The following is a 24,048-nucleotide window of genomic DNA, read 5'->3' as shown; positions in this document are numbered from 1 at the left end:
ATCTTCTTGTTCCACAATACAGCTGTAACTGTTGCCAAATGTATTCGTTGTCTTTGGTCTTAGTGTCTGTACGCACGTACGTGTACACGAGGATGGTGTGAAACGAGGGGTTATAATTATGCAGAAATCTGACACAACCCTGCAATCAAAACAATCAAGTGTAATTACTGGATATCGGTTTTCTCCTCCAATAGAGCAAACCAAACAGTATTTGTCATGAGAAAATGCATGAAGAACAACAGAAACACAGCCCAGACTCCCATCTTCTTCAACATCCAGACATTCAGGAAAGGAGAGGGTCTCCGGAGCGCAATGTCAGACCCAGGCATTTTAATCCAGATGATTTCTGGAGCAGCCACATAATGCAGGGTCTCACAGCCCAAGAAAAGACAACAGTGGACAACTCTCCTCTGTATCAAGCTAAAATAACTCCATTCTCTAGCATTCCACAGATTTTTCCTTATTATGAGCGGGGGCAAGCCAAAGAAAAGGATAAGTGCAGTTCAAATCAATACATTTGCATATTAAAAGAAAAACCTCTGTCGGCACTTTAGTAAAGAGACATTAGCATGCAGAGACGTGACTAAGCATGAGGCCGGTATTCAAGAGTTCTCATTCAATATGGATGTGATTTGGTACTGAGGGATGCAGGCGTGATGATGGTCATCAATGTCACATTACTCAAACGGATGACTAGTTAACACGACAAACATCAGCAACAACAGTAATATAGAGATTTCTTTCAGCAGAGATTCTTAAATAGTGACCAATGCCTTATAATAGCATTGAAAAACCTCCATTTGAAAGTAAATAACTGATGTGACCTTGTTAAAAAACTATTTCCCATGCATGCTGTGAAGTCTTTTTTTAATCTATAGAATCTGATTCTTTGCATGGCTGATAAAGTGGCCACTTAACGAAAACAATCCACCTAGTTTAATTGGAACAGCTGAAAGAATAAGATTGATGCCACCTAGATGGCCAAACTCATCATTGTCCAGAATAAACCATCTGGCTAGTCAGCTGGAAGGCCTAGTTGGTGTTAAACACCGTGTGTTAACTGGGAACCCTTCCCCCATTCTTAGTACCAAAGCCTGAAGCCCAAACGCTGACATTCTACCCTCTTTGGTAGGAGCCTATGAAACCAGGTCACTGTGTAATATCTCTATGGTTTGATGCTAAATTAGTGCAATGTAGCTTGCAAGTAAGCAATCTGTTAAATAAACATATGTTGCTCACAGCACTAGAACACCCCAAATTGTTTACATTATGGACTTTTTAAATTAGTGGAGACTGTCAATTAAAGTTTCATTTGTTGTTGTAGTTGTAGTAGTAGTAGTAGTAGTAAGGGGGATTTATTGTAGACATAACAGAAAGAGTACCCCAGCTCCCCAGCTCAGAAATGTGTGGCAATGCAGTGGATAGCTGAGCTATGAATTAAAATAAATCTAATCTGAGGAGTAAAAAGTATTGGAGACAAAAACTGAGACTAAAGTCTTCATCATTAATCTGAAATGAACCAACTCATGCCTTAACATGGCGGTGCTGGCAGGCACGGTCAGACTCCCCTGAAGACTACAGGACCAGACCAAACAAGGGACACAAGGACAGAGGGGTACAGACCCAGACAGAGACCACTAAATTCCCCACCCACCCCATTGTCTGCAGTGATAGTGGGGGACAATAGAGGACGACCTTGCGATATGTGTGCTAACGCCAACAGCCCTAACTCCTACCCGAGCCATGCATCAGCCCTAATCCCAAACACTGGGATGATGTCATCCCCCTCTCATCCGGACCATCAGGGCAACAAAGTGGGGAGGGATGGGGGGTGGGGGGGGGGAGAAAGAGAGAGAGAAAAAGGAGAGTCTCACATAAGGAGATGTTCTGATAGAGAAAGCAGTCAACAGTAGGAAATCAGATACCCTCTCCACACATTTGTGTCACAAATCAAAGGGCTTAGACAACACAACCTGCCTACCATGTGCTTTACTCTGGGAAGGTTTTCACAGGGCAATCAAAAAACTCTGAGCTGTTGACATCCATCAAACCCAAGCTCCTGTTCTCTCACCGTCAAAGAGGTATTGGTTGAGCAAATAGTGCCTAGGTTTAGTGAGGAAAGTTAACGTCACCTTTTCTAAACTTAACGCAATCCATTGTTATTGGCACCGGCATAAAGTTATCATCAACATACAAGTTATTTCTGAGGAAAACAGTTGTAACCTCACATAAGCAGAATAGATAGTGTGTCAAAATAGTTTGTCCAATAAAAAAAAAGGTCAAACGGTGAGAGAGAAGAGTCGAGCAGTCAGACAGGTCACTGTGGCCGGCCTCACAGACCCCGTGTCCAAAGCAAGACTCATTGGGGTCTATCCTTCACTGGGGAGCGGGAGAGGGTGACAGTCGGATCAAAAGTTGCGCTGTTGCACTTTAGAATTTATGTGCTGCCCCTCCCCCCATCTTCCCAACACAAAGGGACCCTCCCCCTTGTCCCCACCCACCAGGAATTTCTCAGGCATTGCTGGGGTCACCATGACAACTGGGTGCTTAACAAAGCATTTATCTTAGGCATTCTTCCTTTCACAGAGGAGAGAGGGAACAACAGTCAAAGGAGAAAGGGGGAGAAAAGAAAGAGGCTGGAGGAGCTTGAAGGATGGGGAGGGGGCAGCGGAGAGGTTGCTGCGGGGAGGGGGCAGCGGAGAGGTTGCTGCGGAGAGGTTGCTGCGGGGAGGGGGCAGCGGAGAGGTTGCTGCGGGGAGGGGGCAGCGGAGAGGGGGCAGCGGAGAGGGGGCAGCGGAGAGGTTGCTGCGGAGAAGGGGCAGCGGAGAGGTTGCTGCGGGGAGGGGGCAGCGGGGAGGGGACAGCGGAGAGGTTGCTGCGGGAGGGGGCAAGGGAGAGGTTGCTGCGGGGAGGGGGCAGCGGAGAGGTTGCTGCGGGGAGGGGACAGCGGAGAGGTTGCTGCGGGGAGGGGACAGCGGAGAGGTTGCTGCGGGGAGGGGGCAAGGGAGAGGTTGCTGCGGGGAGGGGGCAAGGGAGAGGTTGCTGCGGGAGGGGGCAGCGGAGAGGTTGCTGCGGAGAGGTTGCTGCGGAGAGGTTGCTGTGGGGAGGGGGCAGCGGAGAGGTTGCTGTGGGGAGGGGACAGCGGAGAGGTTGCTGCGGGGAGGGGACAGCGGAGAGGTTGCTGCGGGGGTGAGAATCATGGATTGAAGAGGAGGATTGGATGACTGACGAATAAAACAGGGACAGAATCCAGGGGATAGGTGATGTTAGAGGAAATAGCAGATAGGTGGACAAAGTGCTACATACATTCCAAGCAGGGCTGTGACTAATGTTTTCTTGGGGGAGAACAGAGGTATGGAGAGAGATAAAGGCCCATTACAGACAAGTCAGCACAAACATACACACACAAACAGACTACATCATGGAAATTGTATGGCATATTGAGTGGTAGTATATGTAGGCCAAGGGTATTTCTGGGTATTAGCACGTTCTCAACTTTCCATTATCCATGTCGCCATGAGAGAAACCCGTTGGCTTCAAACACTAAGCAAAGGGCGTGATTAAAACTGATCTCAGAGCTACTCTTGTGCAGCCATCCATATTTCAGCTAATACAGCCAAACCCTGTCCCCTGGCAGAGACCAGCCACAGAGAAAGTCCCTTCACAGACAACAGCCCAGTCTTAATACACTGTCATGTAATTACACAGACTGGGACAACGCTGATTTAGATGTGATGGATGAGAGTGGCTTCCTTCCCCATTAAGATTCCACTCTTGTTGTGTTGTGTGGTGGATGGTGACAGTGGGAGAATGAACGCCTTACAAAACAACATTCAATCACACAGAATATGGACTGCCTGGGCCTGGCTGTGCGGGAGTTGGGAGAACTGTCTCACATTCAAATCAGAGATTTGAACATTTAAAACAAGTTGCCCATTGTAGATTCACTTAGTCTTCTTAAGACGGGCTTAATTAAAAGAGAACCAATGTAACGTTATACTAGGTTTACAAGGTCTCAAAATATTTGCATATGTGTAATGGTCTTGAAATAAGATTTGTGAGCAATAATCACAAAGCAACGCACTATAGAAATTGATTCTAGTGTCAACATGAATCTTAGTCCTAATTCAGATCCAATTTCTTAAACTTGACCTTAATCCTTGTGGAACTGATTAACATGCTGTCTGATGGCATAGGGAGTTGACCAAGGGAGGTAATGAGAATAGTCAGAGGTGAGGGGTCAACTGTGATGGTTCAGAGGAGTTGGTGAGAGGAGACAGGAGAGGAGTTTCCCTATGGAGAATCCCTAGTATACTGACTACTGATGATCTAACCAGTGACAGTACCTCCTGACCAGAGACCACCTAGGTAGACTACGTAGCATGCCTGCTACTATTAGCATGTCATCAGTGAGCTACTGCATGTCCTGCCATGGGCTGAGGCAAATCAAGCTCCATGTTCAGCCAGAGGGGAGGGCTTGACCATTTAACCTCAGTGCTGATAAATAGAACTGTGGGCATGTGCACTATTCTGACTACTAAGGCTTCATCGAATTTCATCAAAGGAACAAACATGACAAAGTAAATACCATGGTGTTTATTCTAGAGCAATCTTCAGGCAAGTAGACTGAGGGAGATTATTCCATCAAAGGATGAGAGGAAGGAGGATAAATCCCCAGCATCAAAAGCACACACACATTAATGCGAGCTCACACACACAGGATACAGCATTAGATCAGCAGAATGTCAATGCTGGAGCAACAGAGCCCAGGTTCTGCCACATCAATTACTAAACCCACTGGTACTGGCCTCCCAGCACGGTCAGAAATGTCTTGGCTGAGCTGATCTGGTGTCAGTTATGTTCCTCATCTCAGAAGGGAGAAGACAGATCTAACAATCCCCACAAATCTGTAATCAGCTGCATTTACAACCATAATCTGGGCTGCAGAAATTCATTCAGAAATGTCTACTCCCACGGCCAGGGATATGGAACGTCTAATCCAGCACATTAGCCGGGGTATCCCTCATACCAGTGTTCATTTGCAGGGCCTACAACCAGTTGCACCATGGCAGGAAAGCTGGCTCCATAATTAGCTAAGCAAAGGATTAATCAAAAGTATAATTGCCAGGGCTGCCATGAGAGCAGCTACAGAGAGTGCAACATGGACCCACCATGCCAATCATAGGCTATTCAACACTGCGCCACTCCAATGAAAGTCATTGTGAAACATTACACATAGTTATAGCTCTTATTGAACCTTTTTCACACCTTTTGATGTTCCTCTTAACATGAATATCTAGATACAGTCATAATATTTACCTGAATTGGTGCACCTTAACAGTGTAATTGATGTGGTTGAAGTGATATGATTTGTTGTATTTCATCACAGACTAGCTGAGGCTAATGGAATCATCCATCATATGGCATCACTCATATATCAGAGAGCATAAAGGGAACATAATGGGAGGGTGTTAAGTCACCAAGGGAAGATCTCTCAGCATTGGGGCAAACATTTATTCTACAGGCAGGCACCCTCTCCATCTGCTCTCTCTCTATTTACCTTTCTCATTACATCTGCATCTTCATGTTCTATCCATCTCACACCAACATGATTTTTGTTTGCTCTCTATTTACCCACCTCCCTCTCCCTCTTTCTTTCACCCGCAGGGCTACTGACAGATACCCCAACAGGTGCGGGACGCGGAGACAAGCCATCCATCTAATTGGTCCTTTGTAGAGTCACAGCTGTTGCCCCCAACCAGGGCCTAGCATGATCTCCTCGTGCCTACCTCTAATCGACCACTCGCCATTGTCTCCAAGAAAGACAGAGAGCTCTCTCATCTGTCACTAGGGACCTCCTCCTTTAAAGAGGCTTCAGGGAGGAGAAGTAAACAAAAAACAAACAAAAAAAAACAAGTGGCGCTCCAATACATTGTAATGATTACTACCCATGCTGACCATCTAGTCTCTGTCAGTCACAATCAACTCAGCCAGCCCAGCACTGTGTCTATTGGCTAATATATGAGAGGGTCAGATATTAACACACCACCTCAGAGCAAAGATACCAGTTGGACAGTTTTAATCCTTCTGGTTAAAGGTGTTTTACCTAGTTAAATATGGACGCTTTGATGTCAAATCCCTGACTAAAATGCAGTTTGACATTTAGAAGGTGCTGTTTGCACATCTCTTTAAATGAGATCCAAGGTCATGAAGGAACCAGCTCTGCAGTCTGACTCACACCGTGTCACAAATCTGGTTCTGCAGCAATTCAAGTTCAGTCACATTTCTGGAGCAAATCAAATGCTCTGTAAATTGTGCTGACAGTTGAAATGACGGGCGCCTTATGCAGACTCAATTAAAGAGAAACAAGAGGTTAGAGTAGACAACACAGCTCACTGGTTTTCCTGAGCTGGCTACTACAACTCTCCACATGTAAAAGATATTTGTTTGGTGCTACACAAGACACAGGCTACTTTTATCTTTCAGTGTGTCTAAAATGAATCTAAGTTAATTACATGCCTGGGTCCAGTGTCTTCACAATGATGGCATAGTCCATCACGGCTTACAACATGACATATACCATACCTTATAGCCATAAGGCCTGTATTGTTCATGCTACACTTATTTACAAAGGTTATACAAATGCTGGGATAACAACAACTGGCACACAAGGTAACCATTGCTCATTTTGAAATTACAAATAATAATTTAAGTAAGTAGGGAAATATCCTGACAATCTGGCATGTGATACAAAATAAATATGGTCAAATGAATCCTTGTTTTACCCTCAGTTTGAAATCAACTGTCATAATCGTGCGAATATATCGATTAAAAAAACATCCATCATTGAATGAAATATTGTGTGATAGCTGAAAATGGGTGTTTTAAGTTGGGTAATAATGGACAATGATCCAGACCCACTGGAGTGTATTTCCCACAGGAGCAGGCTAACCGGTTGCAGACATGCAGATAAACTGCTATTTAAATTCACATTGATCTACATCAGGCCTGGGTACAGCCTGCACTTTAACAAGATGACAAACACTATAACAGAAAAACAAACCCCAAGAAGCTAAAAAGCACAATCTAGTCTAGAGAGGATTTCTCTCTCCAAATGAAACATAAGGCTTGAGGAGGCACACTAAGATCCTGACCTGAATGTTAATTCTAATTTATGATTAATATTGAAATAATGAAGTTGTAAAATTGAAACACTGCAGCAGAGGCCATACATAAAACAGTTTGTATGGCATTCACAGTATTCAACTCCATCTGTGTCAAAAATATTACATCTTTGGTATTGTAATGTTGAACATTTTCAAGTGAGGAACATAAATAGGAAAAATCTAAAGAATGAGGAAGAACAAAAGCCTTCACTGTGCCTAACATTAACATATCACAAACGGGCCTATGTATTAAAAAAACAATTGAGGAGAGGTTGGTCTTACCAGAGACAGATATCCTCATGGAGGCCTCCAGGGGTCTGTTGTTGTCCAGGGCCTGGCTGAGGTGTATCTCCCCGGTGCTCTGGTTCAGGATGACCAGGTTCAGCTCATTACCAGCCTCAAAGCTGTACTGGAGCTGGTCCGAAGCATCTGGGTCATGGGCAGGGATCCGCCCGATCACCCCTGTGGGGAAGCTACTGGACTTGTCAGTGACATAGTTATTGAATATGATCTGGAAATTTTTCAGCACTGGTACGTTGTCGTTCTTGTCAACCAACTTGACGTGCACGGTGGCACGGCTGACCAGTGGGGCGGAGGTGGCCTGGACCACGATGACATACTCCGACTGAGTCTCGTAGTCGAGATCTGTCAGAACGGTCAGTTCTCCTGAGAAGATGTCCAGCTGGAACACCTCTGGGATGTTTCCCTCTACTATCTGGTACATGATCTGGGCGTTGCTCCCCTCGTCTGGGTCCGAGGCAGATACGTGGGCCACTACTAGGCCTATTGGGCTGTTCTCCTCCACAAAGATGTCAAACTCATCTTTCTCAAACACGGGAGGGTTGTCGTTCACGTCTAAGATGGTCACCTGGATGTCCACGGACGTCTTGAGAGCAGGAACACCTTTATCCACAGCAAAGGCCTGCAGGTTGTAGAATGGCATGTTCTCACGGTCCAGGCGACGCAGCGTTCGCACAATACCAGAGGTGGACTCAATTATGAAGTCTCCATCGCCGTCCTCTCCCCCCTGGAAAGTGTAGAAGACACGTCCATTGAGGCCAGAGTCTCGGTCAGTGGCAGAGACCTGGACGACGCTGGTAAACACTGGCACGTCCTCCATCACAGAGCCTAGGTAGTGGTCTCGGAGGAACCGAGGAGAGTTGTCATTCACATCATTCACCAGGATCTCCAGGTAGGTGGTGTCAGACTTCTGTGGGATGCCGTTGTCCCGGGCCGTGATGGCTAACGTGTAGGACACCTGATCTTCATAGTCCAGCTCCATCTGGGTGGTGACAGCGCCTGTGTCAGAGTCGATGTCGAACTGGGGGATGCTGTCATCCATAAAGTAGGTTATACGTGCGTTCTCCCCAGTGTCCTCATCTGTAGCACTGATCACCACAACGGTGGTGCCAACAGGTCTGTCCTCATTGATGTTGACGGTGTAATGGGAGCTCTGAAACACGGGCCGGTGGGTATTGGCGTCGGTGACGTTGACGAACACCTTGGCGGTATCGATGCGTGTGCCGTCAGACGCGGTGACACTCAGGACGTATTGACGCTCCAGTTTGTAGTCGAGGGGCAGGGCCAGAGTGATAAGGCCCCCTCCACTCTGGCTGGTGATGGAGAACCTGTTTCTGGTGTTACCACTGGAGATCTGATACGTCACCACACTGTTGATATCCTGGTCCACCGCAGAAACCGTCACCACGCTGGTGCCCACGACAGCATCCTCATTGAGGCGCATGTAGTATGATCTCTGGGTGAACTCTGGGTTGTTATCGTTGACGTCGAGGATGGTCATGCTAACGCTAGCTGAGGAGGACATCACCGGGTGGCCATGATCACGGGCCTCCACCCCAAAGTTGTAGAAGTCCACGCTCTCCCTGTCCAGCCCAGCGGCTACCACTATCCATCCACTGCTGTTGTTGATGGAAAAGGGTAAGTTGGGCGAGGCTTCAATGAGGCAGTACTCCAGCCTGGAGTTGTCGCCGGAGTCTGCGTCAACGGCCTGGATGTGAATGATGGAGTAACCCACCGGCACGTTCTCTAGCACAGTGGCCTGGAAGGGGGTGCTGACGAAAATGGGGGCGTTATCATTGATATCCACCACCTGCACCGTTACCAGGCCGCTGATGTTGGAGAGAGGCGGGCGTCCCCCGTCCTGAGCACGGATGCGTATGGTGTATTCCTTGTTAGCCTCGTAGTCCAACTGACTGACCAGGTCCATCTTGCCTGTCTGAGCGTCAATGTAAAACTGGCCCCTGGTGTTGCCACTCATGATGCTAAAGTGAACCATGGCGTTGCTTCCTCTGTCCTGGTCTGTGGCAGTCACCTGCAGGATCTCTGTGTTGGGTGCCATATCCTCCGGAACCTGCACCACATATCGCTTTTCACTAAACTGGGGCGCATTATCATTGTCATCCTCTACAATAATGTGAACTGTTGCCGTAGCGCTGCGGGGGCTGGGGTCGCGACCCTGGTCGTTGGCCTCTACCAACAGCATGTAAGCCTCCACCATCTCTCTATCCACCGGGCCCTTTGTGCGGATCACCCCTGACCTGGGGTCAATCTCAAACACATCGTTGGAGCCGTTGCTGTTGAGGACACGGTAGAGGACGTTACCATTGACCGGGGCGTCCCCATCCGTGGCCCTGACGGTCAGCACCTCGTAGCCTATCTCCAGGTTCTCTCTGACCCTCTCCTTATAGTCCTGTTGCTCAAAGACAGGGTCATGGTCATTAGTGTCACTCACTGTGATGGTGAGGGTGGCCATGGCCGTACGTCGGGGCGTGCCGTGGTCAACAGCATTCACACGGAACACATGGGTGTCCTTCTGCTCTCTATCCAGCACCTCCACAGTGGAAACAGCTCCATTGACTGGGTCCACAGAAAATAGGTTGTTGGAGCGGCTGTCAAACAGGGCCTCTATGAAGTACTCCAGCCTGCCTGCCTCCCCCTCATCAGAATCTACTGCCTTTAAAACAACTACAGGAGTTCCAGCTGGCTTATTCTCTGCCACAGACACCTGGTACATAGGAGGCTGAAACTGGGGACTACTGTTGACAGCCCTCTTCCTCCTGCTCACTATGCCCGACTCAGACTGCTGTAGTAACTTCCCCAAGTGGCCCTGCTTGAAGGAACCTTGACCCACCCGCCAGTGGACTGAAATGCTGTTCACTTTAGCTTCCCTCTCATCTCCTGTGTATTGGTTACAATGTAAGTCTAGCTCAAGGAGTGTGTCGTGCTTCAAACACAGGGTCTTGGACACAAACAACTGCCCCTCCGAAAAGTAGAAGTCCGAACTACTAGTCACCCTGCAGTGCATATTGTTGTGTGTCTGGGATGCGGGTAGTAGATCCCATACCCGGAGGAGCGCAGTACCAGCCTCGTAGCATTCTAACTGATGATTTTGGGCCTTAAACAAACTGATGATCTCCAAGTCCCATTGAGATTTAATTTTGTGTTTACTTGAACAGTTCCTGCCGTGAACATGCACATCATACTGGCTCGTGAGGAGGTGCCTGGACCCTGGGCCACTGTTCACACAGTCAACAACAGTGTATACGATGAAAGGGTTGGAGCTGAGCGAGGCACAATTTAAACTACCCGAAATGAACACAATGCGCGCGGACGCATCAGTTTCAATAAAGGTCTTTGAGAATTTAGGAGCGATTACCTGATCCAAAGTGCATGCCCCGCTCTGTTCAACACTTGCTATAACCGTCCCCGGCTCTGCATCCTCACTGATGTGTGTACTGTAGCAATCCGACAGTGAAATTATTTCAAACCAGCCGAAAATAATAAACACCAAATCCCACTTAATGACGGGCATTGCTCCTCGATAATGTTAAACCAGGCTTGAACGTAATTACTGCCGCCTTCCCTTAAACTTTCCGTCTAGTCGTTCCCTTTTGTTGCAGCGTATCCATGCTTTCATTGCTCCACAGTAGCTAATCCAATTGAATCCGGAGAGAAATCGCAGTCACCTAGCCAAAGCTTCTCACCACCCAAACATGCCGAACCTACAACTCCACTCCGTTCGCGTGAATTAATAAAATGGCTCCTACTACCCCTTATGCTCGAGGCTTCTCATTATCATAAATCTATTGTGTGTGTGTGTGTGTGTAGCAAGGTCCGTTCTCCCAGGGGCCACACTGAGATGTAAAGAAAGATGACCAGCCTCTGTTTGGTCCCCCTTGTGGAAGACGCATATAGATGTTTAGTGTTTTTGCAAAGTAGCAGTACATGGATTGTTGATAAGCCTAAACAAATGCTGTCAATATATAAATAACAAACAGTTCTCATCCCCCCAACACAACCCCAGGCACAGAAAGTCTAGTGTTTCATTATGCGTATACCTACCTGTCTAATTCAAAAGTGACCTTACCTTATAGGGTAGTCAAATGACACATCAGGCCTATATGAAAAGTAATGATTCATGCTATTCTCTAGTCCTATGCAGGTATTGAAATGCTGTTCTCGAATATGAGGTTAAATGGAGTAAATGGCAGGACAGTGAGCAGGGGTATATCTTGTAATGTTTCATGTAAACCCCATTTTTGAAAGCTGCCCAGCAGATGCTGCTGGTATCTCATGTGGGAGATGGGTCATATGCCAAAGGCATCTTAATCATCATTCTCATCTAAAGCAGAGGCATTATGCCATATGTCTGTTATGTGCCTCTTACACAGACGTGAGGAAGTATTGAGCAGCTGTGAAAGTAAATAGGCTACTCCTAGTCATTCTTTAGACTGCTATTGATCTTGTTTGTACAATCGTTTTTTTTTTGTTGCTGAGGGTGAACTAGGGAACTGCCAAAATAAAAGGAAACACCTAAGTAAATGAGGGATACAAAATATATTGAAAGCAGGTGCTTCCTGAGTTAATTCTGCAATAAATATCCCATCACGCTTAGGGTTGTGTAGAAAGTAGCTGGGAAGGCCATTATTTTGACCCCCTCCCCCCCATAGTATGAGAATAGCCCCTAATGCCATGGCAGTCTCATGGGACATTATTGGAACAGAGCCTGAGACAGCATTCTCCACCACCATCAACAAAACACCAAATTATGGAATTTCTCATGGAAGAATGGTGTTGCATCCCTCCAAGAGTTCCAGACATTTGTAGAATATGTTAAGGTGCATTGAAGCTGTTCTGGTTCGTGGTGGTCCAAAGCATTAGGACACTATGTTGGTGTTTCCTTTATTGTAGAAGTTACCTGTACATTCACTTTACTGCCACCTGCTGGTACATGTGCATTACTGCAGACAGCAATCAGAGCAATTAATCAAGTCCTAACTTCTGGCTATTTAGGTAACAATTGAGACAAAACAAGTTTAGGCTGAAAAGCATCTTTCAAGAGAAGTCCACAGATCTCTTTTACAGTATTCCTACTGTAAGCATTAAACAGTTAGTCTTGATACAATAGCGTCTTGACCCAGCAACCTAGCACTGTGAAAGTGATCGGTTCAGTTTCCATTGTGCACTTACATTCACATATGGTCTAAGGTACCTGTGGAGACTGCAACAGTGTACAATATTGAGAAGGCACATACAGGTAGATCTAGTTCAGGAAGAGATCACCTGGAGTAACAATAATAATGTCATTTAGCAGATGCTTTTATCCAAAGTGACTTAGTCATGCGCGCTTACATTTGACGTTTGGCAGGTCCCAGGAATCGAACCCACTATCCTGTATTGCAATTGCCATGCTCTACCAACCGAGTAACATTTACTGATGTGAGGGAAAATAACACATGCAGTGTGTGGAGCTGAACTTCTGTGCCCAGTGCCCTGATGTCACTAATAATAAGCTGAAGCTGGCCATCGAGGTCACAGCACAGTAACCTAACATTTTTCCATTGGTCATCTCTAGATGACTGGTTTAATTCAATCATAATATTTAGATAGCCCAAGAACAAGTCTAGAGCCCAAGAACAAGTCTAGAGCCCAAGAACAAGTCTAGAGCCCAAGAACAAGTCTAGAGCCCAAGAACAAGTCTAGAGCCCAAGAACAAGTCTAGAGCAAAAAGTTTCAACCTTGTGAGTGATGGACATGATGCAGAAAAGAAGCAAAAGTTAAAATATTACAATAAATCGTTTTTTACTGTTTTTATTGTTGCTGGAGGCTCTAATAAAATATGAATCATTAGCTTTACAAAATAAAAACAAAATACAACAAAAAAGATTCCCCCCAAAACGGAAACGGTCAAAAGCTTCCGTCAAGACGCAAAAAGACAAAACTGTGACCCCCAACATAGACCAGGTGAAAGGGAGAAAGAGAGACCAAGAGAGAGACAGAGGTATCCAAATCGTCACGTTATACACAGTGTAAGAGGGGGACTTAATGACATGGGTATACACAGTGAACCTAACAGTCCCTCCCCATGTTTTAGAGGTCTACAGCTCCATCCCGTGATCCAATGCGTTCAGACTCACAACGCATGCGGGTAAGAGTGGGACGAAGGTCAAACCATAGACCAATCCTTACAATACATCATATCTAGGGCCACCCTCTCCCATTCGTTTGCCATTACATCACCCAGAAAAATGACAGTTATATTTCAAGAAAGGTGGTGGTACAGACACTTTGATATAATGGGTACAAGAAAGAAAATATTGGTGGAAATGAATGACGATTTGTTAGCCCAGCCAAGCCTAGCTACAGTACAGTCTATCTGATTCTGTCCCCTAACCAGAGGATAGGAGAGAAGCTGATGTCACTCATTCAAAACAGACTCAGCTGTGACAGAGCTGTAGGGATTATAAACATTGCGGTAAAACTGTAAGATTATCATTAACCTTAAGAATACTATCATAATATTCATGAGAGACAGAGACACAGAGAGAGAGACAGAGAGACAGAGAGAGAGAGAGAGAGAGAGAGACAGAGAGAGACAGAGAGAGAGACAGAGAGAGACAGAGAGAGACAGAGAGAGACAGAGAGAGACAGAGAGAGAGACAGAGAGAGAGAGAGACAGAGAGAGAGACAGAGAGAGAGACAGAGAGAGAGACAGAGAGAGAGACAGAGAGAGAGACAGAGAGAGAGACAGAGAGAGAGACAGAGAGAGAGACAGGGTGGGTGAATGGCTTGATAGCGAATGAGATGCCTCAAAACAATGCGTGAAAATAAACAAAAAGCTTAACATTCTCTTTTTTGTTTTCCCCACGAATGAACAAGAGTGCAGCACTGAAACAAGCATGGAAGGAGAGACGTACAAACAGAAAAAAGATGGTTGAGTAAGGTGGAGATACTGCGCGGGGAACAGAGAGAGAGAGAAAAAAAAATAGCATCTCTAGCTTTGCTGTTTGTGTTTAAGCGCCTTTATCAGGTCGTTCTTCAGATCCTCCTGCTTCGACTTGTCAGCCAGGGTCTGAACACTCCTGTCAGGGAAGAGGGAGTGAGACAGATTAAATATACACTAGATTCCAAAATCAACCTGTAACACCGATTTCCCTAAGCACTCCTGTAGATATTTTTGATAAATAAATAAAAACCTAAGCAATATGATAAAAGTTTCACTCAGCCTCACAGAAGCTAAGGTGAAGCAAGTACCATAAAACATTACAATAGTTTCAGATATACAGGAGTGCCAAGGGAATTGGGGCCTATTTGGATGCAGTAAAAGTGAATTTGTGAGAAAGCAAATAAGATGGGTAGATAGAGGGAAAAATAGGTAGAGATACAGAGCAAATTCATTTTTAAACAAGTTGTGAGGATATCACATGGTCTCCAACTCTCTCTCACTGTAGAGAGAAGATGGCTGGGTTAATACACTCCAGACACTGCCTGTCTAGGTGCAATCAACATGAAATGTTTAGTCAGGTAAGTTAATCATCTAGGACTCTTCCTCATGCAGTTGGTTGTCTCAAACTGCATGTTGGCATGGTTGGCTTAGCTGCAACAAACGCTCCTTGAGAAACAATGTCAGCGTGTTGCAACTTTCTGGGAAACCACTCAAATCACACAAACACCATGCCACACATACAAGCGCGCACACACATTCCTCCAATGCCACAGACACAAAGCCTGTTGTCCCATGCCAGACGATACCTCTGGCCCTAGTCAATGAAGATCTGGCGCTGGGTGAGGACCTGAGACAGCTCCTTCTGGAGCTGCCGGTACTTTTGGTTATCAGGCAGAGAGTCAATAGATCTGGACCACAGTGGAGAGGAGAGGGAGAGGAGAAAAGGAGAAGAGGGACAGGCAGACAGACAAATGAGGGATGAGTGGGCATAGAGAAGAGATAGGACAGGGGAAGGAGGAGGGAAATGGAAGCAAATAAACAAGGTTGAAAAATGTAGAACTGAAAAACAGACAATGACATGGGAAGCAGATAACACAATATGGCAGAGTAAAATAAGGGGAAATCAACAGATGAGCTGAAGTAGCCAAGGTTAAAACAGGCGTGTGGCTGACAGAGGCCAAACTAGAAATGCAGTAGGAGACTGCAGGAGCCCATTAGTACCAGTCTTCGACGTGGATGTCAGGTGTGCTGAGACTTGGAGCATCTGCAGCAGAATATAGTGACTTTATATCAATGTGACAAGTGTGTGGGTTTCCGCACTCACGTACCTTAAACCATTGACGATGTCCTTGGTCTTCCCAAAGTAGATCTCGTTGAGAGTGGAGCGAATCTTATTCTCCATATCCTGAGGTTAGAAAAATGAATTTACATAACACTCATCTTGTGATAAACATATCAATAGATAGTGCCTTCAGAAGGTTTATGCTCCTTGACCTATTGCACATTTTGTTGTAATAGGCCAGACACAGTGAAAACATGTTTTTAGGATTTGTTGCTAAATTATACAGTTACACACACGGTGGTTCACATGGATTCCTTAGCTGAAATAATGCTAAAGTAACCCCATGTATGTAAACCAAGTATAACAGTGATATAAATTTCTCACACATTGAAAATGAAATGCAGATATCTAATTGACATAAGTATTCACACCCTTGATGGCGATTCCAACTTTCGTCATGGATATGTCTGTATCAGGGTTGCACATCTGGATGTGGGGATTTTCTCCTATTGTTCCTTGTAGATTTTCTCAAGCTCTTTAAATTAGATGGAATTCAAGTCTGGACTTCGTTTGGGCCACTCGAGGACTTTCACATTCTTGTTCTGAAGCCCTTCCAGTATTGCTTTGACTGCCCTTACCAGTCTCCCAGTCCCTGCCACTGAAAAGCATCCCCATAGCATGATGCTGCTACCACCATGCTTCATGGTAGGGATAGTGTTAGATGGGTGATGAGCTGTGCCTGGTTTTCTGCAACAGAGCACTTTGCACTCAGGCCAAAGAGTTACATTTTTGTCTCATCAGACCACAGAATGTTTTGCCTGTGATCCGAGTCTTTCACGTGCCTCTTTGCGAACTCCAGGCGTGTTGTCATGTGCCATTTTCTTAGGAGTGGCTTCCGTCTGGCCACTCTCCCATACACCCCAGATTGGTGAAGTGCTATATAGACTTGTTGTTCTTCTGGCAGGTACTCCCATCTCAGCCAAGGAACTCTGTTGTTCTGTCAGAGTGGTCATTGGGTTCTTGGTCACCTCCCTGCTCAGTTCGGTAGGACGGCAGAGTCTGGGTAGTTCCATATTTCATTGAATTTCCTAAAATGCTATTTTTTTGCAATTCTAGAAATTGTTTTATACCCTTCCCCAGATATATGCTTCATTTCTGCTCTGACACGCACTGTCAACTGTGGGACCTAATATAGACAGGTGTTTCTTTCCAACTCATGTCCAAACAATTGAATTGACTATAGGTGGACTCCAATTAAATTGAAGTGACATCTCAAAGATGATCAAAAGAAATTGAGCTCAATTTGGGGTGTCATAGCAAAAGGGTGTGAATACTTGTGTAAATGATACTTCTGTATTTCATTTTCTATACATTATGTCAGTGTGTGCATAACGGCATGCATATAGTAGGTGTAGTTCTACCCACCTCCACCAGGCGGCCGATGTTGGCAATATGTGGGGAAGACTCTCCAACTGTCTCGTCTTTCTCCATCTGGAAGAAGAGAGAGATGAGGGTATTGTACAGTCCAACAGTGGAAATATGTTGCAACAAGTAAACCAAGAGACAGATTACAAAACAAGACAGATTACGAGAGCATGTACACACACACACAACCAACCCCCCCACCCTCTCACACACACACAGTTGTATGCAAGTACCTGTCTTGTCAGACTGCCACCCAGGTTCATGGTTCCAGACCCGGTCTTGGTCGTCTGGAGCCACAGCATTACGGTGGAGGTGAGTTTGTAGTGAGCGGTCCGTCCGCTGGACTTCTCCTGCACCTCCACCACATGGATGGAGTCCCAGCAGCCTTTGATCTTCTTGGAGCCGTCTCCAGCCTTCTTGATGAGGATGACCCCAGCGAAGCCATGATCCAAGTCCCACAGATACACAGATGACACACCACCCTCAAAGTACCTGACAACACATTACATTTTAAAAAATGTAACCTTTATTTAACTAGGCAAGTCAGTTAAGAACAAATTCTTATTTACAATTACGGTCTACGAACAGTGGGTTAACTGCCTTGTTCAGGGGTAGAACGACAGATTTTTACCTTGTCAAGCTCGGGGATTCGATCTAGCAATCTTTCGGTTACTGGCCCAACGCTCTAACCTCTAGGCTACCTGTCACCCCTTAGGAGGGCATGGATATTTATGATAAGACTGTCATTGGTGGTATTACCAGGTTATTTGTTTTCGTCATAGACATGGCATAGCCAATGAGAATTGAGGATCCAAACGACCCACTTTATAATAACGGTATAAATGGTATTACTGTGGTGTAACGATACTCTAAAGTGTCAATAATGAGTCCGTCTGTTCCTCTCACATACTGACTTGGTCATACTGGTACTCACAGGTCTCTATACTGGTCAAAGGCATTGTTGGCTTCAACCTCTAGTTTGCGCAGGCGGGCAGATGGCATGGCCCCATCGTCGATGGGTGGCTCATACTTATTACTCCATGGGGATCTGAGAAACAAGAACGAGCAAGAGAAAATCCCAAATCAATCCTTTGTGACCAAACCAAACGGGTGTGTGGTCAAATGTTCATGCATGACAAACAAATAATTGTAATGACATTCATTTATACCAGGCTGGTTTGAGGAGATGTGGGAAGGGAAGTAAGATAGAGATAAAGGAGGAGCTGCAGGTTGTCAGTCCTACCTGTAGGAGTCACCGTCTCTGTTGTAGTCACAGAGCAGGTAGTCTTTCCCCACCACCTTGTCCCGGGCGATCTTCAGAGGCTGGTCCACAGAGGAGAGTAGGTCCTCACACAGACTGGGCACCTGGACACAGACAGAGAAAGTTCTCGCAACATGTTCCAACAACACACTTGACACTATTCGACAAGCTCACACAAACACTTTCATTGACAAACTTACACGCAGACCGCCTCGCAAACTTACAGTGCCGTCAGAAAGTATTCACACCACTTGACCTTTTTCAAAATGCTGTTTTGTTCGAGCCGGCATTTCAAATGGATTAAATTGAGATTGTCTCACTGGCCTACACAGAATATCCCATAATGTCAAAGTGGAATTATTTTACAAAATGTTGAAAAATTCTGAAAAGGTTTGAGTCAATAAGTACTCACTGCCACAACAAAGGGGTTAAGTTCAGGAGTAAACATTTGCTTAACAAGTCACATATTAAATTTGTGTGCAAAAAGTGGTTAACTTGATTTCTGAATGACAACCTCATCTCTGTACCCCACACATTCAATTATATTTAAGGTCGCTCAGTCAAGCAGTGAATTTCAAAAACAGATTCAACCACAAAGACCAGGGAGGTTCTCCAATGCCTCAAAAAAGGTCACCTATTGTAAATGGGTAAACAAAAAAAAGCAGATATTGAATATCACTTTGAGCATGGAAGTTATTACACTTTGGATGGTGTATCAACACACCCATTCACTACAAGGATACAGGTGTCTTTCCTAACTCAGTTGCCGGAGAGGAAGAAAACCAATCTGGGATTTCACCACGAGGCCAATGGTGACTAAAACAGTTGAGTTTAATGGCTGTGATAGGAGAAAACTGCAGATCCATCCTCAGTTTCTACTGGTCAATGTTTTCAGGCTGGTTGTATTGATGCTAGCTAGGTACCAAGCTAAAGCTAGCTACCCCATAAGATGTGGTCAAACATAGTTTGGTAAACACATTGTTCGGTGTTTGCCGACTTTTTTTGTACAGCTTTGACAGTGTTCCTGTATCTTTTTTGACATGCAAAGACACAAACGGCGTCCCATAGTATGCATGTTGTGAAGCTAATAGCAGTATAACTCCGGGAAGGCAACACCTGGAAAAATAGCGCACTTGGTAGCGTATACTGGTGCTCGACCAGTCGGCAAACACCCTCGACAGAGAACGGTTGATTGTCCTTGACAATGAATTCCATTATCTTGGCTTTAATTGATTTTGCCTTTGAGTTGTCTCGCTGAATTTATCTTACTCTTTCAAAATGACTGCTCGACTTGTTGACTTGCTTGATCCACACAGCAGACATTGTGTGGGCTAGGTTTGGCACCATTACATCATGTACCTACGTTATAGAGGTATGCACGGTAGAGCTTTGACATCGGTTTTTAACATCTGCGTTAAACTAGATATTGATACCGATGTTGGCATTTTTAGCTAATATCGTCTGATTCCGAAATATGTTCACAGATATATTGTGCATCCCTAATGTGTATGCTTGTAATCAGCAAGGACTAGGGAGCTTTTTTAGGATAAAAATAAATGGAATGGAGCTAAGCACAGGCTAAATTATAGAGGAAAAACCTTCAGTCTGATTTCCAGACACTGGGAAACAAATTCACCTTTCAGCAGGACAATAATCTAAAACAAGGCCAAATTTACACGAGTTGCTAACCAAGACGACATTGAATGTTCTTGAGTGGCCTAAATAGAATTGAATAATAAATAAAAATCAGCAAAAATAAGACTTGAAAATGGCTGTCTAGCAATGATCAACAAACAACTTGAAGAATTAAAAAATATATATTTTAAGTGCAAATATTGTCCAATCCAGGTGGGCAAAGCTCAGAGAAACCCAGGAAGACTCACAGCTGTAACTCAGAGATGTGAATAATTACATAAATGAGATTATTTCCTTTTTTTAATAAAAATCGACATGATTTGAATTTTTACAATATCGTCTACACATCTACACTGATTGAAGTGGATTTAACAAGTGACAATGAAAACGATAACATGCACACAATAATACAATTATTGTTTATAGTATAATAGATTGTTTAAAACAGTTATATGCTTTGCAACAAGAACAATTTCCCTAATACTTTTTACATGGACATCTGAAATCAGGCTACCTGATGGGACTTTTGATCAACGCAGAAAATGGCCATTCAAAATAAACATTCACGACAGTGACCATGTTATTTTTGGTTTAGCCTATTTGATTCGGAGTTCAGACAAAGTGTGTATGTGAAAACAATTTCTAAGATGCATACTTTGCTTTTCTCGAGCTCACTTCACACTAGAGGGAGGCTTGCGCTACTGGTGCTGGCACATGCGTAGATCAAAGACACAGCTTGACCGCCAAATTAAGCTGTTTACATGTCCTAATAATTCAAAAGATTGCTTAAAACGGCTGGTTTTCTGAGCAACGTATGCATACTTCAATTTTGACCTTTCGCCAATTAAGATATGCAGAGTAAGGTGTTTACATGACCATTTCAATACGCCGCCTCCTGCCATAAGTTTAATTTCGAATTAGTGTGCATGTAAACATATTCATTAAAACGATCACAGCTTCACCTGCATAATCTCATTGGAAGATCAGGTGTTAATGTTTTCTATACTCGGGTGTACAATTAATTAATTAATGCCCGAGAGGGTGTGGTATATGGCTAATATACCACGGCTAAGGGCTGTTCTTACGCATGACGCAACGTGGAGTGCCTGGATACAGCCCTTAGCTATGGTATAATGGCCATTTACCACAAACCTCAGGTCCCCTTTGCTATTATAAACTGGTTACCAGCGTAATTAGAGCAGTAGAAATAAAATGTTTTGTCATACCCGATCACGGCTTTCAGATATACAGATTTCAGCCAATCAGCATTCAGGGCTTGAACCACCCAGTTGATTGGGCTCCCGAGTGGCGCAGCGGTCCAAGGCACTGCATCTCAGTGCTAGAGGCATCACTACAGTCCCTGGTTCGATTCCAGGCCATCACAACAAGCCATGATTGGGAGTCCCATGGGGCGGCGCACAACTGGCCCAGCATTGTCCAGGTTTGGTTGGAATAGGCCGAAATTGTTCTTAACTTAGTTCAATAAAAGGTTCAATTAAAATATATACACAACCGTTCAAAAGTTTGGGGTCACTTAGAAATGTCCTTGATTGAAAGAAAAGCAAATTTACAGTGCAGACATTGTTAATGTTGTAAATGACTATTGTAGCTGGAAACGGCAGATTTTAATGGAGTATCTACATAGGCGTACAGAGGTCCATTATCAAAAACCATCACTCCTGTGTTCCATTGGAACGTTGCATTAGCTAATCCAAGTTTATCATTTTAATAGGGTAATTGCTCATTAGAAAACCTTTTTGCAATTGTGTTTGCACAGCTGAAAACTGCTGATTAAAGAAGCAATAAAACTGTCCTTTAGACTAGTTGAGTATCTGGCGCATCAGCATTTGTGGGTTTGATTACAGGATCAAAATGGCCAGAAACAAATAACTTCCTTCTGAAACTCAGTCTATTCTTGTTCTGAGAAATGAAGGCTATTCCATGCGAGAAATTGCCATGAAACTGAAGATCTCGTACAACACTGTATACTACTCCCTTCACAGAACAGTGCAGACTGGCCCTGAACAGAATGGAAAGAGGAGTGGGAGACCCCGGTGCACAACTGAGCAAGAGGACAAGTACATTAGGGTCTAGTTTGAGAAACAAGAAACCTCACAAGTACTCAACTGGCAGCTAAATTAAATAGTAACCGCAAAACACAAGGACATTTCTAAGTGATCCCAAACTTTTGAACGGTAGTGTATATACAGTACAGGTCAAAGGTTTTAGAACACCTACTCATTCAAGGGTTTTTCTTTATTTTGACTATTTTCTACATTGTAGAATAATAGTGAAGACAGCAACATTTTTGAAATGACATGGAATCATGTAGTAACCAAAATATTTGAAATTCTTCAAAGAGTCACCCTTTGCCTTGACAGTGTTGGAATTGGCTAAACTTTGATCATTGAGATAGGAAATGAAAGAGACTGGGTTATGTCCGAAGTGAATGGTTCTATGAAGAAAATCAATGGGCATCTGTGGATTAGATGAAGGAATGTGTTGAGGTCAGGAGGTGAGGACAGATTCTCTTAAGGGAGTAATAAAGGTTTGTTATCCTGTTACCCTCTTTATTAGCTTCATGTAGAGCCATAACATGTGAGGATTGGAGGAGTGTTTAAACTTGGTTAAAGCTTCTCTAATGTCCGCGAGTTATTTACTCTGAAAAATAACCTAACAACGGCTTTGCACACTCTTGGCATTCTCTCAACCAGCTTCACGAGGTAGTCACCTGGAATGCATTTCAATTAGGGTCAGTTTGTTATATCTGGAGTACTTCTCCTGTCCTATTCGGTGTCCTGTGTGAATTTAAGTGTGCTCTCTCTAATTCTCTCTTTCTTTCTCTCTCTCGGAGGACCTGAGCCCTAGGACCATGCCTCAGGACTACCTGACATGATGACTCCCTGCTGTCCCCAGTCCACCTGGCCGTGCTGCTGCTCCAGTTTCAACTGTTCTGCCTTATTATTATTGGACCATGCTGGTCATTTATGAACATTTGAACATCTTGGCCATGTTCTGTTATAATCTCCACCCGGCACAGCCAGAAGAGGACTGGCCACCCCACATAGCCTGGTTCCTCTCTAGGTTTCTTCCTAGGTTTTGGCCTTTCTAGGGAGTTTTTCCTAGCCACAGTGCTTCTACACCTGCATTGCTTGCTGTTTGGGGTTTTAGGCTGGGTTTCTGTACAGCACTTTGAGATATCAGCTGATGTACGAAGGGCTATATAAATACATTTGATTTGAATTAACAGGCGTGCCTTAAAAGTTCATTTGTAGAATTGCTTTCCTTCTTAATCTGTTTGAGCCAATCAGTTGTGTTGTCACAAGTATACAGAAGATTTGGTAAAAGACCAAGTCCGTATTATGGCAAGAACAGCTCAAATAGGCTAAATGAAATTACAGTTCATCAATACTTTAAGACAAAGGTCAGTCAATACAGAACATTTCAAGAACTACTAAAGTTTCTTCAAGTGCATTTGCAAAGAAACATGAAGCGCTATGATGAAAAACTGTTCTCATGAGGACAGCCACAGAAATGGAAGACCCAGAGTTATCCTTTGCAGCAGAGTTAAGTTCATTAGAGTTACCAGCTTCAGAAATTGCAGCCCAAATAAATGCTTCAGAGTTCAAGTAACAGACACCTCAACATCAACTTTTCAGAGGAGACTGTGTGAATCAGGCTGTCATGGTTGAATTGCTGCAAAGAAATCACTACTAAAAGATCACCAATAAGAAGAGACTTGCTTGGGCCAAGAAACACGAGCAATGGACATTAGACCGATGGAAATTTGTTCTTTTGTCTAGAGTGCAAATTGGTTATTTTGGGTTCCAACCGCCATTTCTTTGTGAGACGCGGTGTGTGAATGGATGATCTCTGCATGTGTATTTCCCACCGTAAAGCATGGAGGTGGTGGTGTTATGGTGCTTTGCTGGTGACACTAATTTATTTAGAATTCAAGGCACACTTAACCAGGGTGGCTACCACAGCATTCTGCATATACACAGAATCAGCTACCACAGATAAAAAATCCCAA

The 24,048-nt window shown here is 44.4% G+C and overlaps 2 protein-coding genes across 3 annotated transcripts in view; both read right to left on the bottom strand.

The window, feature by feature from the left end:
* Positions 1–11,289, bottom strand: part of LOC115139460 (cadherin EGF LAG seven-pass G-type receptor 2-like) — a 112,422-nt gene extending 101,133 nt beyond the window's left edge. The window contains exon 1 of the mRNA XM_029676875.2: positions 7,449–11,289. Coding sequence (XP_029532735.2) covers positions 7,449–10,998 — 3,550 coding nt within the window. The 5' untranslated portion in view covers positions 10,999–11,289. The remainder of the gene's footprint in view (positions 1–7,448) is intronic.
* A 1,972-nt stretch (positions 11,290–13,261) lies between these two features.
* The window catches only part of LOC115139455 (F-actin-capping protein subunit beta isoforms 1 and 2), a 32,810-nt gene continuing 22,023 nt past the window's right edge, over positions 13,262–24,048 (bottom strand). Inside the window, exons 3-9 of one of the 2 annotated variants that reach the window (XM_029676849.2) lie at positions 18,363–18,484; positions 18,054–18,167; positions 17,353–17,611; positions 17,120–17,185; positions 15,741–15,817; positions 15,219–15,320; positions 14,459–14,548 (exon numbers count right to left, since the gene is read on the bottom strand). In XM_029676849.2, the coding sequence (XP_029532709.1) occupies positions 15,227–15,320; positions 15,741–15,817; positions 17,120–17,185; positions 17,353–17,611; positions 18,054–18,167; positions 18,363–18,484 (732 nt within the window). In that variant the 3' untranslated portion in view covers positions 14,459–14,548; positions 15,219–15,226. Of the gene's footprint in view, positions 14,549–15,218; positions 15,321–15,740; positions 15,818–17,119; positions 17,186–17,352; positions 17,612–18,053; positions 18,168–18,362; positions 18,485–24,048 lie in introns of both variants that reach the window. The other variant, XM_029676860.2, reaches the window with a different exon arrangement.

This window comes from Oncorhynchus nerka, linkage group LG2, assembly GCF_034236695.1.
Source record: "Oncorhynchus nerka isolate Pitt River linkage group LG2, Oner_Uvic_2.0, whole genome shotgun sequence".
Taxonomy (NCBI): domain Eukaryota; kingdom Metazoa; phylum Chordata; class Actinopteri; order Salmoniformes; family Salmonidae; genus Oncorhynchus; species Oncorhynchus nerka.
This window is presented reverse-complemented; position numbering and strand designations above follow the sequence as displayed.